This window comes from Odontesthes bonariensis, chromosome 20 (assembly GCF_027942865.1).
Source record: "Odontesthes bonariensis isolate fOdoBon6 chromosome 20, fOdoBon6.hap1, whole genome shotgun sequence".
Classification (NCBI taxonomy): Eukaryota; Metazoa; Chordata; class Actinopteri; order Atheriniformes; family Atherinopsidae; genus Odontesthes; species Odontesthes bonariensis.
This window is the reverse complement of record NC_134525.1, coordinates 30026317-30045682: the sequence shown is the minus strand read 5'-3', so window position 1 is coordinate 30045682 and position 19366 is coordinate 30026317. Positions and strand designations below refer to the sequence as shown.

At 41.3% G+C, this 19366-nt stretch overlaps 1 protein-coding gene across 3 annotated transcripts in view; it reads left to right on the top strand.

Moving 5' to 3' along the window:
* hecw1a (HECT, C2 and WW domain containing E3 ubiquitin protein ligase 1a) overlaps positions 1-19366 on the top strand; it is a 116032-nt gene that overhangs the window by 13210 nt on the left and 83456 nt on the right. For all 3 annotated transcript variants that reach the window (XM_075452272.1, XM_075452270.1, XM_075452271.1), the window contains one exon: positions 3098-3192. In XM_075452272.1, the coding sequence (XP_075308387.1) occupies positions 3098-3192 (95 nt within the window). The remainder of the gene's footprint in view (positions 1-3097; positions 3193-19366) is intronic.

Below are 19366 nucleotides of genomic sequence, written 5' to 3'. Positions count from 1 at the left end.
CATGGGGAGCCTGCTCAACCGCCAACGCCACGGACCACCTGTTTTATTACTTATTTTATTATTGTAAAAGTCTGTTGCTCACAGGCTTTTATTTTGTAAAAGTCTGTTGCTGTCTGCTGCGGAACCGGAAAAGAAAGTAATTGGCGGATCCACCAAACATGGAGAAGGGTACGGAACTTTTACTCTGCCATTTTCATTTTAAAGTTCTTCCAGACGGCGGAGTCGACAGAACCAAAGTCATCTGTAAACACTGCCAAGTTGAATAATCTTCTCACCGTAGTAGTTCCAGTCTAAAATATCACTTAAAGGCAAAACACACAGTGGAGCGAGGCTTCTACATAAAAACTACATAAAAATGCTGATGTTAAAAGTGTGTTTGCACAACAAATGTTATGGCACTTTCATTTATATGGCAGCCCATTTAAAATAAAACTAAATGCTAAAAGCTATACACTACTTTTGAATTCATTTTTGGATTTTGCGTACAAATGCGATTAATCAGGGAAATCATGTGATTAATTAGATAAAAAATTTAATCGTTGCCCAGCCCTACTCCTTATATATAAATAACCCAGTTTGCTGGCTTACTGGGTTTGCAGTACTGAATAGCTTTCATCAGCCCCTCAAGCAGCACTGCATTAAAACAGACACCATTCTGTAAAGGAAATGTTCAAGTTTATGCATTTAGAAGATGCTTTTATCCAAAGTGACTTATAAATGAGGATATAACAATGCAGCTAACATCAAAGCTAACAATAAGCTACATAGAACGAAAACCACCAGTGTAGAGATACAGTGCAGGCATAGAGGGTAGTACAGGGTAAGAGCGAGGGTGGTCTTCAAGAGTTTCTTGAAGATGGACAGGGACGCCCCTGTTCTGGTAGCGCCCCTGTTCTGGTAGAGCCCCTGTTCTGGTAGAGCCCCTGTTCTGGTAGAGCCCCTGTTCTGGTAGCTCCCCTGTTCTGGTAGAGCCCCTGTTCTGGTAGCTCCCCTGTTCTGGTAGCGCCCCTGTTCTGGTAGCGCCCCTGTTCTGGTAGCTCCCCTGTTCTGGTAGCGCCCCTGTTCTGGTAGCTCCCCTGTTCTGGTAGAGCCCCTGTTCTGGTAGAGCCCCTGTTCTGGTAGAGCCCCTGTTCTGGTAGCGCCCCTGTTCTGGTAGAGCCCCTGTTCTGGTAGAGCCCCTGTTCTGGTAGCGCCCCTGTTCTGGTAGAGCCCCTGTTCTGGTAGAGCCCCTGTTCTGGTAGCGCCCCTGTTCTGGTAGCTCCCCTGTTCTGGTAGAGCCCCTGTTCTGGTAGAGCCCCTGTTCTGGTAGCTCCCCTGTTCTGGTAGCTCCCCTGTTCTGGTAGAGCCCCTGTTCTGGTAGTTCCCCTGTTCTGGTAGAGCCCCTGTTCTGGTAGCGCCCCTGTTCTGGTAGCGCCCCTGTTCTGGTAGCGCCCCTGTTCTGGTAGCTCCCCTGTTCTGGTAGCGCCCCTGTTCTGGTAGCTCCCCTGTTCTGGTAGAGCCCCTGTTCTGGTAGAGCCCCTGTTCTGGTAGAGCCCCTGTTCTGGTAGCGCCCCTGTTCTGGTAGAGCCCCTGTTCTGGTAGAGCCCCTGTTCTGGTAGCTCCCCTGTTCTGGTAGAGCCCCTGTTCTGGTAGAGCCCCTGTTCTGGTAGCGCCCCTGTTCTGGTAGCTCCCCTGTTCTGGTAGAGCCCCTGTTCTGGTAGAGCCCCTGTTCTGGTAGCGCCCCTGTTCTGGTAGCGCCCCTGTTCTGGTAGAGCCCCTGTTCTGGTAGAGCCCCTGTTCTGGTAGCTCCCCTGTTCTGGTAGAGCCCCTGTTCTGGTAGAGCCCCTGTTGTGGTAGAGCCCCTGTTCTGGTAGCTCCCCTGTTCTGGTAGCTCCCCTGTTCTTGTAGGTCATTCCACCATCGTGGAAAGAGTCTGGATTGTCTTGAGCGTGGTGCACTGCTAGATGACAACCCTTTGACGACCGGAGTGACCCCGTGGTGACATAATCATAGCATGGGTTCAGAGACAGTTCTCCAAACCACTTGTAGTGAACACAGTTCTACTGGTTGTGAACACAGTACTTCATCGACAAATACAAGCTAAAAATCGACTGTGCAACGAACGTACATAAAAAAGATCCAGAAAAGTCGCTGCCATCTGTGGGCCTGAGCTCATTTAAGATGGACAGAGGCTAGAGTTGAAGACTGTGCTGTTGTCTAACCAATCAGAATCTGAAGCTCTATTTGAAAGTCCGCTGGGTCAAAGAGGATAAGGAACATCTGGCTTGTTAACAGCTCACAGTCTAAATCCAGCTCCTGTGATGGTACGAGGGCACATTCATAACCTACTCGTCTGTAAAGACACTTTTACTTCTGACTGAGGTTTCGGAGCAACATGTGCTGCAATATAGACGTAATGATGCACATTTCACATGTCACCTGTGTTTTACTGTCCATGAAATCCACACTTTTAATGATCTGCAAACCATTACAATGTATATTTATTTACATTTCATACAGTAACTCAACTTTCTTTTAAAGAGGACTTGTTCTTGTTAGTGTAAACCTAATCTGAATGTTTGAGTAGTATCAAATCATTTAAGTCTTAATTTTAATTATTCTGTATTTGTGTGTACAGCTCTGCTCCACAGAGGCCAGGCTGCAGACTTAGTTAACATTCATTAAGCTTCCCTCCTCATGTAAAAGAGTGTTTCTGGCTAAACAAGCTGAAAAACATGGTGCTTTACTATGACCTTAATCCGCTTGTGTCCCCCTGTTCCTTTGGCTTTTTTCTTATGCTTTCCCTGTTTTGGACTACACAGTCTACAGCTACATGAAGTCATTTCAGCAGATCTTAGAAAATCTTTATATGTGCACCTAGATATGCTGTTTTGATTGATGGAATTATAAAAACTAAGGGCATATTGTTTCTTAAATTGAATAATGATGATTAATGAATTTAAGTTTTGATTTGTGAAAGGCTCATACACCACTGAGGACGTATCAGTACATAATTTTCGTTGTTTAGCAGACACGTTTTAATATTCAAATAAATAAAAGACAACATGAAGTAAAACTGTGGCCTCTCCATCATGAATGTCTTCTGTCTCCTTCACAGCTGAGACCCAGGTCTGCTTCAGGTACTACCACGGTGTCACCGGAGCACTCAGGGCAACCACACCCAGCGTGACCATCAAGAAGAGCTGTGCACCCGTGAGTCTCACCTCACCTATTATCTGATGGGCCATGCAGCTTCTTAGGGGGATTCCTTGTTCATATGACATGTTGCATTCCAAGACCAGCAGCAGTACAGCTCATCACTGTTCACTTCCATCACTCATGTAAACCAAGCATGCCAAACTACAAGCTGCTCCGAAAACACACGCACTCTGCACTTGATGCCCTGAAGTATATTTCAGACATGTCAAAGAACTAATTATTGATGTGTTTATATTTCTGCAGTAATGCTTATCGAAAAGATATACAAAAATACATGTCAACAGAAATTTTAGCAAGCACATATACTTCAGAAACTTATGCCGCTTTTCCACTAGCTCGCTTCGGCTCGGCGCGCTATTGCGTGTTTCCACTAGCACGCCGTACCTGCAACCGGGACAATTTTCCGTATCACCTCAGTGACGTCAGCCGACTGCCTTCCACTGATTGGGCGACGAGTGTCGTCACTGGAAGCGTCATAACATGGATAATAAAAGCTAGCGTTAGCAACCGTTAGCTTACCTCCAAACATCGTCTTTTTGAAGCTCGTAACAAAACTCTCCGGTACTTTTCAATACTGTTTTGTCTGGCGGCCAGGAGTCTTCTCTGGCTCTCTTCTCTTGCTTTCTGTGCGACAAAAAGCCACAGGGTGAGCAGCAACACGCGCAGCCGTGTTACGACGACCCCGCCCACGTCCAGGAGGCACGAAGTGTAATGGAAACACAACCAAACCGAGCCGTGGCGAGCTAGTGGAAAAGCGCCATTAATCAGGTGCTTGCGTTGGCAAAAGAGGAGAAGCTTAGTGGTTGAGACTTTTACAGATTTATTGGCTTCATAAACATATGCATGGAACTTGAGTTGGGCTGCACAGTGGTGTGGTGGTTAGCAATGTTGCCTCACCCAAAAGGGTTCCTGGTTCAAGTCCTGGCTGGGTCCTTTCTGTGTGGAGTTTGCATGCATGGATACACTGTCCAAAAATAAACACGTTAGATTAGGATTGTAAATTGATTGTGAGCATGCATGGTTGTTTGTGTCTGTGTGGACCTGTCCAGGGTGTACCCTGCCTTTTGCACAACGACAGCTGGGATAGGCTCCAGCGCCCTTGCCACCCTGAGTTGGATTAAGCGGGTATATAAAAAATGGATGTATGGAGTATTCTGGTCAGCTAGTAGTTGATAAAAATCTGTCCTACAAGTAACGACCATATATCCAGAGAATCAGCTGTGACATATGTAGATTCCGGTCAATTGCTGGCAGTAGTTTTATGTAGAAAAAGCTCAATCAAATCTCTGTTTTTCTGGCTGCAAAGCATGCTCATTTCTTATTCAGTCCTGCTTTGCACTTGAAGTTGTTTGTCAATTTTACAAGCTCCTGAGGAACAGAGAAAGAGAAGGTGGTTCAGTCCTAAATGGTGTCATGTGTTATCCAAGTGTTTGGACTGGAAACTTTTAATAATAAATAGATAATATGATATTATGCTGGATTACAGCTTCAGTCAGATTGAAACCCAGACAAGTTTCAGTGATACACGTTTCAGGAATGGGATTTTGTTGCAGCCCTCACAAATGTAATAACTCAATTCTACCACATGAAGGAAAAAAAAAGAAAGATTATTCAGGGGGAACATGTGTGCAGCTGACCAGGTTGAGCACACACCCATGCACTAAGGTTAACACAACAGCATTGGTTTGTCCTGACCTGGGCCCATTCCTGCATGTCAGTAATAATGTTGTGAAGGAAGCACGTTTAAGCAAGTATTAAGTAAAGAATTGTATTGTATTTCCCTGTACTGTGTTCTGCTTGAGATGGATCAAGTTTACTATCAGTTCAATTTTAATATTCGCCACTGAAGGCTTGACTTCCATACAACTCTGTGTGTCAGTGACACTGGGTGCATAGGGACGTTACAGACACTTAGAATCTATAGCATGGAGGATAACATTTGCAGTACTCACCTCACTGATAAACGGAGATCTGATTAATCCAGGGAACGTAATGTAGTTGGAATTTCCTACTGACCAAACCAAAGATGTTTGTTTAGCTTCTGGAGCCTCTGGAGTCTAAGGCCTTTCAGAGACTTTGAGGCAGTTTGCAACACCTTGACATTTTCAAGTATTTCAACTAACTGTAAACATCTATGCAAAAGTGACACATATGGTTGTATTCTGAAAAGCCTAACAAAAAACAATATGAGAGTAAAGTGAATGTAATACAAACAAGTTTTATTTAAATTGAGGGGAAACACAACTGTACAAAAAAAACTGGTTTCAGAGGTCTTCAAACAGTGCAAAAAAACACACTATAAATATATCTAGCCAAGACTTTTGAAGGTTGAACCTTGTAAACAAAAGTGTTGGCTGCATAAAAGTAAAAAGTGCAGTCAGAAATGTTTTTTTGTTTGCACACAAACTGTAAAAAAGTAATTGTAACTCAAGGCAGTGTCTCTGTTAGTTGAATACTAATTAGATGGGTGTGTAACACCCCTGATTGCCCCCACCCCCCTGTCACTCTCCATGTGATAATTGTCTGTCTCGGGCAGGACATTGTTGTTCTCACCTGTGAATAGCCACTCAATCACCTGGTACTTAACATGTGAATAGCGATAGGTGTGGCCGAGGAAGCTGCTGCAGTCTGAGGCTGCGGCTACACGAAAACGTTTTTCACTGTAAACGATACTTTTTCTTATCGTTTGGCTGTCGCGGCCACACGGAGCCGGCGTTCCCACTACCCCAAAACGATAGTTTTTGAAAACGGGTTCCAGAGTGGGAAAGTTTGAAAACGGCCTCGTTTCGTTTCCATTGTTACAGCTAAAACGTTTTTGCGTCAGTCACACGTTGACGCTGGGAGCCAATTTTAACACTTCTCTATTGTCTCACAGCGTGGCGTGACACAGTGGCGTGTGTACTGCATCGTTTCATCGTTTTCGTCTGGACAGCAGCGCGTTTCCGTGTGGTCGCAAGAATTTTCGAACCCGTTTTCAAAAAAAAACTCGTTTCGTTTTCGTGTAGCCGTAGCCTGAGAGTACAGAAAATCCAAAGATTTCTCTTCACTCTCTTTAAAAAGGGCCAGCTATATAGTTTATTTATATATTTATATATATTTGAAAAGTAGAAGTTTCAAGGTTTTTAATGGTGTCACTTATGTTTGAATGACAAAAACTCACAGAGTTACAGATGTGTTTTTGGAGAAGTGTCAAAAAATCCCGCCGGCGGGATTTAGGCTGCGGCTACACGGAAACGTTTTTCACTGTAAACGATACTTTTTCTTATCGTTTCGCTGTCGCGGCCACACGGAGCCGGCGTTCCCACTACCCCAAAACGATAGTTTTTGAAAACGGGTTCCAGAGTGGGAAAGTTTGAAAACGGCCTCGTTTCGTTTCCATTGTTACAGCTAAAACGTTTTTGCGTCAGTCACACGTTGACGCTGTGAGCCAATTTTAACACTTCTCTATTGTCTCACAGCGTGGCGTGACACAGTGGCGTGTGTACTGCATCGTTTCATCGTTTTCGTCTGGACCAGCAGCGCGTTTCCGTGTGGTCGCAAGAATTTTCGTACCCGTTTTCAAAAAAAACCTCGTTTCGTTTTCGTGTAGCCGTAGTCTTAGACTCCAGAGGGTTAAGCGTCATTTGCTTGCATTGTTAGTGATTGTAGGACGGTTTAGGTGAGTTTGTCTGCTGAATCTGCTAGTATGTCTTCTCCTGCCTCCACCTCTGGCACCCTCTATATTTTCATTACCCCCCTACCCGAACCAGGGTTTGAATCCCATTCCTACTTATCTTTACCTCTTCTATTTCTGCCCCCTACCCGAACCAGGGTTTGTATCCCCACCCCGCTGTGACTGGTGTGCAGTTGGTGAGAGGCTGGGGTAGCTTGTGGTTATGGAAAGAAAAGATGGTTGTTGTGGTGTGAGGAGCAGGTGAATTTTCTGTGAACTTACCCGAAAGAGAAATGATTGTAAAAACTGATTCTAGTCTGGTAACTAGCTTTAGTTTAACTAGATATGTGAGGGAGAAATCACTACTAATCATGAGTAGTATGGGACATTAAGAACCTTTTGCTTTCAGACTGGGGGAGTCTGTATCAGAGCTGTTTTTTGTAACAGCTATCCTGGTTGCTGCGAGATGTTTCTATCTATGTAGCGGAAGTTTTAGTAGAATTAATCAACTTCTCTTTAAACACTGCTCATTGTTCACTTCTACAAAGAATTGCATGTTTCACACTACTTTTTAGAGTTTTTAAGTTTTGATCATATCCTTTAGCTCACCCACATGGCTGTAATGGATCATTCTGCCTTTTATCATTCAACAGACTGCACTTTAGCACAATCAATTCTGAACTTTTTATTCTTGCTGCTCTCTGGAGCAACTGCATACAGATGATGTGAATAAAATACAAAACTGACTTGAAGATTTAATCAATGAATTATTGATAAATGATTTACATTTGAGAAATAACAACTTTTAGCTCTCCATCTCTGAAAATTACCTTTTTTACGTCACATTGTTATAGACTATACAACTCAGTGTTATCTGCTGTTCAAAAAGGTTCCAAGCCTTTAGATTTTAGTGACAGGACGGTGATACTTGTTTGTCCTTTCCTTACTCATCATGTTCCCTGTCTCTGTATGAAGGGGGTTAGCTAAGCTGTCAATAGCCTGAAAGCTAATGTTAAATGTAGTATAAAGTGGATGATCTATGAGCTCCTCAGCTGGTTAATAGTAGCCGCTACACTTGTGCTGTTCATACCAGGAGCATCGAACACATGGTATTCCCGGAACTGAATCCCATATTGCACTGAAAGATGCAGAAAGGGTGTTTGCTGGTTTCTCCACATTTATCTGAAATAATCATTTTACAGATCTTATAACTAGCACATCTCTCTTCATTAAATATAGCCGCGCTTTGGACTGCTTCTTCCTCTCTGTCATATATATTAGCAGTAAGTCCAGAATATCAGCACCTGCCAGCATCAATAAAGGAATTGCTATGCTCAGAGGCGTATGGCTGCGATGCTTTGGAAAATCTAGGTTCCCATCCCTACAGCTGATGGAACTTCATGACGTATCATCATCTGGTGCTGTTGTTTCATGAACAAGATGAAAGATGATGTGAGGTAAGCTTTTCATCCAAGGCTGGTCACTTTGCAACCATAGATCCACATGATCTGACTCCTTCAAAATTTGAATACCTAAACACATGTCCCCATTGTGTGTATCTTCCAAAAAGTTAACAGAAAATACAGGGCTATTGAATGAGCAGGTATTTAAAAAAAAAAGAAAAAAAAAAGTAGCTTAGTACGTTACTTGTCCTTTCAAAGCCATTGAGTCATCCCCCGTTACCAACAGGGTGTCGAGCAGTATGATTGAATTTCCATGTTTGACCTCACATTCTGCTGCTGCAAGCCCCTGTGAAATGCTGATGGACTCAGAACTTGATCTGTGCTTTCATCCTGAGGACAAAGGAATAAAAATAACCAGCACGGGAAAGGAAGACAGGAAGGGAGGGAGAAAGCTGAGATAAAAAAGGGAATCCAGACCAGGTGGGATGGACATCTCTTAATCAAAGGACGAAGGAAGAGATGGACGGATGGAACAATAGTAGAGAGAGATTGATGCCTACTAGTGCTTACGATTGCGAGTAACCTGTCAGATCCTGCAGCGGGCGATGATACTGTGCTTATTTGTGTATAAGTGTGATGGACGGCATGTGTCTCCAGCTGGGAAAGTTGTTTCCCAGTCAACCTGAGAGGAGGAGCGGCAGAAGGACAAAGATCAGCTGGATAGCCTGGGTAACAGTAAATATTCTCTCAGTCCATTTATTTTCCATTTTTACAACCATGTCCCGAGTTTTTGTTGAACTGTACCTTTAAATTAAATTGTTATTTTAGTTGCTCATGTTAAAATGAACTTTTTACACACTTTACAAGTGGTAATAGTTGAGACTTGAATCCTTTTTTCAATTTCACAGCTCTTGCAGTTTGTTTTGGTTGAATATCTTACATCATGGTGAGCGATGGTGTGCATTTTTTAGATATGCAAACCTCATGAAATCTGACCTATCATGTAACTCTTTGTCAAATCACACTTAGTATTGTTATCATCCTATAAACCTACTATGTTATTAGTCTCACAGCCCCCAAAATTGAAGCTAAAGTCTTCAAAACTTCCTCGACACGGATGGAACACGATTGAATTATGTGAAAATGACTATGCTGCACATCAGTCCTTTTATTAACCAGGAATTGAAAAATAACCACAAATATTAGAATTCCATTGCAGCTGCCTTCATGCTGGGAATGAACAAGGATGAGTTGGCTTCTCATTAATGCAAACCAGAGTTAAAAAAGAAAAAAATCCAAAAATGGAACTTATTTATCACTCCACTCATGCTCCAGAATCTCAGTCTGCTGTGCATTGATGGGTATGGTGAGCGTGGTCTTAAAAAGTAACAAAAACACTGTATTATTCTTGTGTCCAAGCTCAAAACTTCAGAAGCTTTGTACACCCTCTTTCTGCGCTGTACTGGTTTCTCTCAGCCATGCAAACTCTTATGTAAAAGAGCTACTCCTTCAACAATCTACCTTGAACTGAATTGAATGATACTTTATTAATCCCAAAATAGGAAATAATTTTGCACTATACATAATCAAAACGGTAATTAGTCATTAGTTACTGTAAAAAAGAAAAAAATACTGTAGAGTTATCGCTGCTGGCAGAGTGACTTCCTGTTACATTTGAACTGAAGAAGCCTCTGCTTGAACACACTTTGTTTGATCACTGTGTTTTGTAGAGGGTGTGCAGCATTGTCCATGATGTTGAGCAGCTTTTGAAACATTCTTCTTCACATCATCAGTTCTAGGGGTTCCCGAGCACTCCCCAGCACAGAGCCAGGCTTCTCTATTGCCTTGTGTACACCAAGAGCGACCTACGCTAACTGAGCGCCGGAAATCATTATTTCTCTATGGAGGGTGAGCGAACAGGGTGACCAGAGCGAATTCCAGCGATTAAACTCAAGCTAATATTATGGTAATGAGCTATGACGCGGTTCGGCGAAAACCAATGACAATCCACAGATTGTAGGGGTCCGACAATCCGCGAGGTTCGCGGAAACAGACGTGTAAACTTTGGTTCCTAGCTCCTACGTATTTATTTAATTAATTTTAATGTAGAACATGCATGTGTATGTTGTTTAATGTTACTGATGTGAATTTGCTATAGATCTCAAAAATCCGAGTACAGCCTGGCATGCTTGCTGAAAATTATATAGTACGTGTATGTACGATGAGTAAAGAACAGCGTTTGGTTAATACTGATGGTGTTTTTTACATGTTAAGTGCCTCCACCAGGAGGTAGTAATACTTCATAGTAGACTCTTGCTTTTCCGAGACAAACTATCCGGTCTTGACACTATGCTCGTCTTCCGAAGTGAAGAGCCAGTTGTTAAAGTCTTTTGTTTGAAGCAAGATCGTGTTCCTCTCAAAAGAGCGGGGGTGCTGCACAGCCGCGGGGCCTTTAATAATTGAACATTCTAAATGTGACGTCACGAGCGAACAAAGCTACCAAAGCTAATTCTCAAGCGAAGCTTCTCCAGCTACCTCCGCTACCAGGCAGCATAGGTCGCCCTTGGTGTACACGCAGCATATCAGTTTGTTCGGTTTCTTTGAGTGTCTGGCTCCGATGCTGCTGCCCCAACAGATATCTGAAAAGCAGACTGCACTCTCCACCACAGACTTCCTCAAGAAGTATAATCTGCTCTGTCCCTTCTTGTAGACAGCCTCAGTGTTGCATTTTTCCAGTTTAGTCTATGGTCCAGGCGAACGCTCTGGGATCTGTCCTCTACCCCCTCCTACTCCTTTCACAGGATAAAAATAGTGTTTGGTTTATTCTCAGTCCTCAGGAAATCCACAGTCATCTATTTTCTTTTGTTTGTGTTCAAGATGAGGTGATTGTTTTCACACCATGCCACAAAGTGATTGACCAGCTTCCTGTACTCAGTCTCTTGTCCATCACTGATGCACCCCGACAAATATAGTCATCGTCGTATTTCTGAAGATAACAGGACTCTGAGTTGTACTGGAAGTGTGAGGTGTCCAGAGTGAAAAGAAAGACAGCCCTTCAGCCTCTTTTGTGTTCAGACTTCACAAAAAATTCAAATAACATGGCTATGTGATGGAAATTGGATGATGGTGTTTCAGAAACTTCCCCCCACCGGAACTACTCAGCTTTGAGCTGACATAACCTCCTCTACGCATCCCTGCCTCACTGTGCAGCTGCACTAACTGAGTTAGACCCCACTTCCTCTCTGTCTTGAAAGCCACTGGGGTGTACTGAAATGTCTTACACACCCTCACACTGGGGCTTGAGTCTTGGAGATTCTGACCTGTAATCAGATATGGATCCATTTTGGAAATGTAAGCTGTCTGTTTCAGGCTCGTCATGGCTAAGGGGATGGTGCTGCTGTGTAAAATCTCTTACATCATTTAAGATTCTTCCAGCACTTAAAGGATACTCATACATGGCATCCATAGTTACTTATATTTTGTAAGTGCCTTAGTATATGGTCTTCAGCAGGTTATGGTGGTAGATGATATAAAGATGGGTAAAGTTGTTGTTTGGCTTTTCTGTGAGATAGGAATCCCTTTGAGGAGACTCACAGCAGCACTACACTCTGTGAATGTACTCATCAAAGTACATTAACATCACATTAAAATGAACTGCTTTAAACATCTGTCATGTCACTTGACCCTTTATCTGGATGTTTTCACAGCCTCTTTGCTTTCTAAATCATAGTTGTTTCCATCCAGTTGCATAAGCATTCAGAACTCATTCAGAGATAAATTCTGCAGTGTTTTGCTCCTCCCTATTTCCCCCCACGTACTGCAGTGAGGAAGTCATCTCGTCCGTTTGTCAGCTTGTTTGTTGATTCAGCAGCATTGTTTCTCAGATTTTTCTGAAAATGGAGAATACATGTTATTCCCTTATGAATGCTGTTATTTTTTCAGCTCGTGCTCCGCTGAGTAAAAAAAAAACAACTAAAACTGAAATACATATAGAATTTCCCTTTGTGATATTTTTTCATTTTATTTAATTTCCTTTTCATTTAATTGAATTTTCATACATTTAAAAGTATATTGAATTGATCTGAATTACAGCTCTGTTTTAGCACTATCCACCATTCCATTGATTCTGTCTAATTTCCCCGCCCTGTTGATGGCAAACATCACTAGATGATGATGCCACCACCGTGCTTCACTGTGTGGATGATGTTCTCCAGCTGATGGCTCTGTGTGACTTGTTGTATTTTTTTGTAAGTGCAGAAAGTTCAGTTTTAATCCCATCTGATCAGATGTAACATATATATATATTTTTTTTCTATAAGATCCAACTTTGTGGAGTGTATGGTCTAAAGTGATCCAGTGGGCAGACACTGCTATCGTCTCTGCTATAGTTTTACCTTTGACCTATTTTGGCTTCTTTTACATCATATGGTGGTTTTCAGTTTTCCATTGTCCAAACTACCATGTCACGTGTCATCAAATCACACGACATGGTATTTATCTCAGATGAGGTTACAAGTGAGCCGAGCTGATTGTAAATGATGGGGTGGAAACACGATCAGCAGACTGGTCGGAGAATCGTCACCTGTCCTTGTATGCAGCAGTTTCTGCAACGGCACACACACAACGCGCACTTTTGAGTATTATGAAGTGATTTGGGAGTCCAGGACACAATTTACATCATGAATCACAAATGTTTCATTGTTGTTCTGGGTTTCAAGTTGTGTTCATGACCAATGAATACATGAGCACATTTCCTACCTGCGAGTATGGCTTTACAGATCAATCGTTCTTTCTTTGCTGACAGAGTTGAACTTTGTAATGTTGAGTTGTTTTGATCGCTCCCAAAAGATATTCAAACCCTTCTGAAAAGGATGCTTGTTGTTCAGTCCTCAGGTGAAAGTTACTTTGGATAAAAAGAGAAAAACAAAAGTTCTGCATAATCGGTGTAATTTAGTGAACACACACACAGTGAGGACCTCAGCTGTACACATGATGATAAACAGCTGATCCCACCCATGTTGAGGAGATACCTTCTGTGGTGAAACAAAGCATGGAACAGCTGCTTCGAGTTGAATCGTACTGTCATGTACCATGTGCCATCCTTGCCTGGTCTTTGCGTTTAAGTGGTCCTTTATTTCTTGGCAGGTCTCATGTGGTTCCTTATTCTTCTCATTTTCGAATAATTCCAATGAATGGTACTCCTAGGGATATTCAGACTTTCTGATACTGATTCTATAGCCCAACCCTAAACTGTACATCTCCAGAACTTTATCCCTGACCTGTTTGGTATTGATTGTGCTGCTTACTTGGTGGTGTTGCCAACTTTAGGGCCTTTCAGGGTTGATGTACATATTATGAGATCTTATTACCCTTAAATTAGACAAAAGGGACTCAATTGAACGTAATTTAACTTGATTCAATTTAGGGCCCTAAAGCAAATGGGAAAATATATATGCATGCCCTAATTCTTAGTCTTTTATTTTCTTGATTTAAAGATTTTATTTCACTTCACTAATTTGGAAAATTTTGTGCAGGTATATTACAGTGAATATACAAAACCATTTAAATCATGTGTTAATGCAACAAATGGAAATATCAAATTGGATTAATACTTTCCCCAGGTTTACTGTTACTGAAGTAAGACTTTCCTTGTAGGACGTGGACTTGAGTAATTAAGTAAAAATTATATAAATGATATAGATCATTAAATTTGTATTTAATTTGTACAGTACTTGTCATAACGAGGTGTGTGGTGTGGTGGCGAAGGAAGGACTGGGATGCAGATATTCCAAATGATAACTTGATTTATCCCAAACAAACAAAAGGTGCGGCTGAGTCGGAATTCCAAAAACCTATGATATCAGTATGAAACTATGAAAAACAAAACCTGGCTATGACTGTGAAAACCTGACATGGACAAACCTGAAACACAGCATGAGTGGTCATCAGATGCAAGTGACAGCAGTCAGGGAACCAGGAAGAAAAGTGAATACACGGGCAGTAAAACAACCCAAAAAACTTCAATGTTCAACTGGTGTTGCTTTCGTCAACAAAAATTGTGACGAAATATCGTCGTCAACAAACCTTTATCACGTGACGAAATGTAAATGGTGGTCTTGTGACGATAACTAGGATTAAATATATGATGCAATATTGTTGAGGAATAAAAACGAGACTAAATGTGGTTCACAAAATAAAAACTCTGCTAAAATGTCTCTTCATTTCCGTTGACAAGACGAGATGAGATAACAATCATGTTTGGTCGCGTTATTATCGTTTTCTGTTTCCTCGGCTGTGCGTCGTACTGCTCAGACGCAGGCGACGTCACTTCCTCGATCCCCTCTCCACACTCGCGGCATTATTAAGATGCGGTTGATCAAAGACTTTCGTGGGTTGGAGTCATGGCCGGGTTGTCGGGGAGAAAAAGAAGAAATGATATCTGGACACACTTTGATTACAAACAAGTGGAAAACAAAACGGAATGTGTCGTGGAAAAAGATGGGGAGAAATGCAGCCATAAAATAGCCGGGAGAAACACCATGAATCTAAAAAGATTTCAAGATCTTCCTTGATCTACAGTATTTAATTTGTTTATTTAGTTTAAATTTATGTGTGTGTACCTACATGTTTGGTTGGTAAAATAAATATGTTGAGCAGTCTGCTCAGAGCAGAGCGTCTTCCACGTCTGGAATGGATGTTTTCTTGAGTTTATAAGGTAACAATAATATAATGATAAGATAACCATGTTTGATTTGTGAAAAGGGTTTGACAAAAGGAAAATTTTGGTTTTATCTATACTTTGCTAGGTAATTATACTATATTAGCTGGGCTAAACAGAATTAAATTACTAAAAAGAGATTAAAATCATTGACTAAAACTAGACTGAAATGTCATCAGTTTTCGTCGAATAAAACTAGAGTCAAATAGTCATGGGTTATACTGACTAAAATAAGACTAAGATGCTCAGAGTTTTAGTCGACTAAAACTTGACTAAACAAAAAAGAGTTTGAACGTGACTAAAGCTAATAAAAATTAAAATGACAGTTTGACACAAAGACTAGACTAAAACTTAAATTAAAACAGGCCGCCAAAAACAACACTGTGTTCCACCCTTATTTTTTCTGATAGACTCACCTAGCTTTGTATAGTGCTATAAAATCCTGCTTTACTCTTCCTCTCAGCTTCCTTAGTTCATTTCAACACTATGGCTACTGTCACTGCTGGACCAGCGGTTTATTATTTGGGCACCCATTCCGACCCACAGCGTCGTTAAAACCGCCCACACTGGTGAGAAATCTGAATTAAATACTCTGAAGCACAGATCTCCGTATGCTACATATTTAATTTGAACCATCGGTGCCCCTTTTGTTCAGCCTACTGTCTCTGAAAAACATGCAGCAACCATAAATGTAACAAGCAAGCAGTTTCAATTCACAGGTGTTTTTTTTTGTTGTTTTCTCAAAAACTTCTTCATGTCCTTAAATAGACAAGTTCCTTGTGGTGAACTCAGCCACCCTAGCTGATTGAAAACATCTAAATTTAACCTAATATCACCTTCTCGTTAAATGCCAACCCCTTGGGTCCACACATATATACTAGGGCTGGGCGAGTTAACTTATTATTATTGCGTTAACTTGTTAATTATTTAACGCCGATAAATGTTTTATTATTTTAAATATTTTATCGCGGGTTTTATCTATTTATTTTTTATTTTTAAAAATTCAATTTAAAAAAATTGGGGGGGGGGGCTTTTGTGCCTTTAATGGATAGGAAAGTTCAGAGAGACAGGAAGCAGGGGGCAGAGAGAGGGGAATGACATGCAGCAAAGGGCTGTCTGATGCGGGACTTGAACCGGGGCCAGCTGCAGTGAGGACTATAGCCTCTTGTACATGGGGCACCTGCTCAACTCACTACGCCACGGACCACCCCTGTTTTATTATCGTAAAACTCTGTTGCTCACAGGCTTTTATTTTGTAAAAGTCTGTTACTGTCTGCTGTGGAACCGGAAAAGAAAGTAATCGGCGGATCCACCAAACATGGAGAAGGGTACGGAACCTTTACTCGGCCATTTTCATTTTAAAGTTCTTCCAGACGACGGAGTCGACAGAACCAAAGTCATCTGTAAACACTGCCAAGTTGAATTGTCTTCTCACCGTAGTAGTTCCAGTCACCCGCTGTATGTGAAAGCTTTTTACACTGTTTTGTTGAGAAAGTCACTTCTATTAGGGCCCAGATCATACCCTCTGTTCATGACCCTTCCGTTTTTGTGCCTTGCCCTGCTGTTTTCCACAGCTTTGAATGTGTGACCTTGCAATCTTTGCAGGAGGTGGTTAGTCACTTAAAGCCAACTGGTTCTTCGGATGATGCTATTCTACCTCGATTATTCGATTATTAATTTTACTTTCCCGTTTGGAACAGTGGGTGGGCATTGGTCATATAGCCCTAGATTGGTTTAAATCTTATTTGGCCAAGCGTACTTTTTGTGTCTGTCTTGATGGCCATAGGTCCTCCTCTGCTCCACTGTCGTGTGGTGTCCCACAGGGCTCAGTTCTAGGCCCTCTTCTCTTCTTGTTGTACCTCCTTCCTCTTGGCTCCGTTTTTAGGAAATATGGGATTGCTTTTCATTGTTATGCGGATGACACACAGATTTACGTACCATTAAAGAAAGCAGACTCCACCTCTCTTCGGTCTCTGTTCTTATGTCTGGAAGATTTGAAGGCCTGGATGGCCCTACATTTCTTGAAACTTAATGAAGATAAGACAGAGGTAGTGATTTTTGGCAGTTCCAATGAAGACTCTCTGTCCGATGCTTGCTCCTTGGCTCAGTATGTCAAGCCGGTTATTTCAAATTTAGGGGTCAAGATGGATGCTGGTCTTAAGCTGGAAGCTCACATTAGAGCTGTTGTAAAATCCAGCTTTTTTCACTTAAGGCAGCTAGCCAAAGTAAAACCCATTTTTCCTAGACAGCACTTTGAAACAGCAATCCATGCATTTGTGACCTCACGGCTGGATTACTGTAATGCACTTTAAATAGGTGTCAGTGATTCATGCATTTCCCAGTTTCAGAGGATTCAAAATGCTGCTGCACGACTTTTTTTTTTTTTAAACGTATCTTTATTGCTTTTTGTGCTGCACGACTTTTAACAGGTACACGAAAATTTGACCATATTTCCCCTGTTTTAGCTTCTTTACACTGGTTGCCAGTATATTTTAGGATTCATTTTAAAATCCTTTTATTTGCTTTTAAAGCTCTTAATGGCCTTGCCCCTCCCTACCTGTCTGAGCTGTTATATTCTTACACACCCTCCCGTTCCCTCAGGTCAGCTGACCAGTTGTTTCTGAGGGTCCCGAAGACAAAGCGCAAGCTCAGAGGGGACCGTGCTTTTTCTGTGGCAGCTCCCAAGCTATGGAATGACCCTCCTTTGGACATAAGACAGGCCTCTTCACTTGCTGTTTTTAAATCCCTTCTTAAGACCCATCTTTTTTCTTTGGCCTTTGGCACAATCTGAGATGTTTGACTTTGTTTTATTGTGTTTATATTTTAATTACTTTAGTACTGCTTTTATACTTGACCCTTTTATTTTATGATTGTATTGTATTGTGTATAGCACTTTGGTCCTGTGGGTGTATAAAGTGCTTTATAAATAAAGTTGGTATGGTATGATATGGTAAAATATCACTTAAAGGCAAAAACACACAACTGATAGCAGCAAGTCATTCAAGGAAACAGACAGTGGAGCGAGGCTTCTACATAAAAACTACATAAAAATGCTGATGTTAAAAGTGTGTTTGCACAACAAATGTTATGGGACTTTCATTCATATGGCAGCACATTTAAAATAAAGCTAAATGCTAAAAGTTATACACTACTTTTGAATTATTGGATTTTGCGCACAAATGCGATTAATCGTGATTAATCAGGGAAATCATGTGATTAATTAGATTAAAAATTTTAATCGTTCCCTAGCCCTAATATATACACATTGTTTTACATCACACTAATGCAGAACATTCTAAAGGGTTCACAAACTTACAAACACCACTATAAATGCACACCGTTGGCATTAAGAAATACTAAGCAGAGATGGTGAATATGAAAACTGCTTCGGACAAGAACTTTTGCATTTCCCCTGCTGGCATGTGAAGGAAATGCTTTGTCTACACATCAGGTATTAGCTGTGTAGCAGCAGCTGCTCTTGCACTTTTTCACACAGTTGGATTTTAGGCACATTGCTGAGCTGTTTGGGATGAACATTCATAGTCTAAAATAACAATTTACCAAAAAATAAAGTTCATGGGCTGATAGCACAAGTGAAACTTTAGCCATAATGTCACATCTTTAATCGTATCAGTTCCATCAGCACCTAAGTTAGCATGTCTTTGCATTCAAAGTCTTGTTACCAAGCTAATTTAGTACAAAAGCAGCAAAAGCTCCTGAAGTGATGAACTCTTTGACACTGAAGGTTCCACCGCCTTTCTCCTTTTTAGCCTCCAAAAGATTTAATCTAACACTTATCTTAAAGGGTGGTTACCTACAGTGGTAAAAAGAAAAAATAGATGAAAGAAGACAGACTATTAGAAATTCAAGACCTTTGTCCTTCATGATTAAGTAATGAGCCTCTAAGATGTCTTTACCATCTGTTCCCACATATGTCTACCTTTAGAATATATGCTACATCAAGGAAAGTGATTCCATGACAGGTACGTAACACAGCAGTATTTACCCTTTTTCACTTCTTCATGTCCGCCCCCATTCCCTGTGGTCCTCCTCTTCCTGGCTAAAGAATCAATGTCAGAATGATGAAAACAGGATATCGATCACAGGATGCTGTCAACCTCACTTTAAAACTGAGCTTTAAAAACACAATGTAGATCTGAGGATGCAGCTTTTAGCTATTCCAAAATATACATTTGTTATGCATCTGCTTTTTATAATGTTGTCTTTTTTACATGCCCATTGTTATTGGCTGCAGTGGCCCACTTTGCTCCTCCTAAAAAAATTCCAATCACAGGAATGAGAAAACAACATTGGTATTGATGAGCTAAAGGGTGTGTTTTCTTGCTCTTTAGATTTCTTAACAGTTCTTATCTCTGTTTGTCTGTCTGTGTCTTC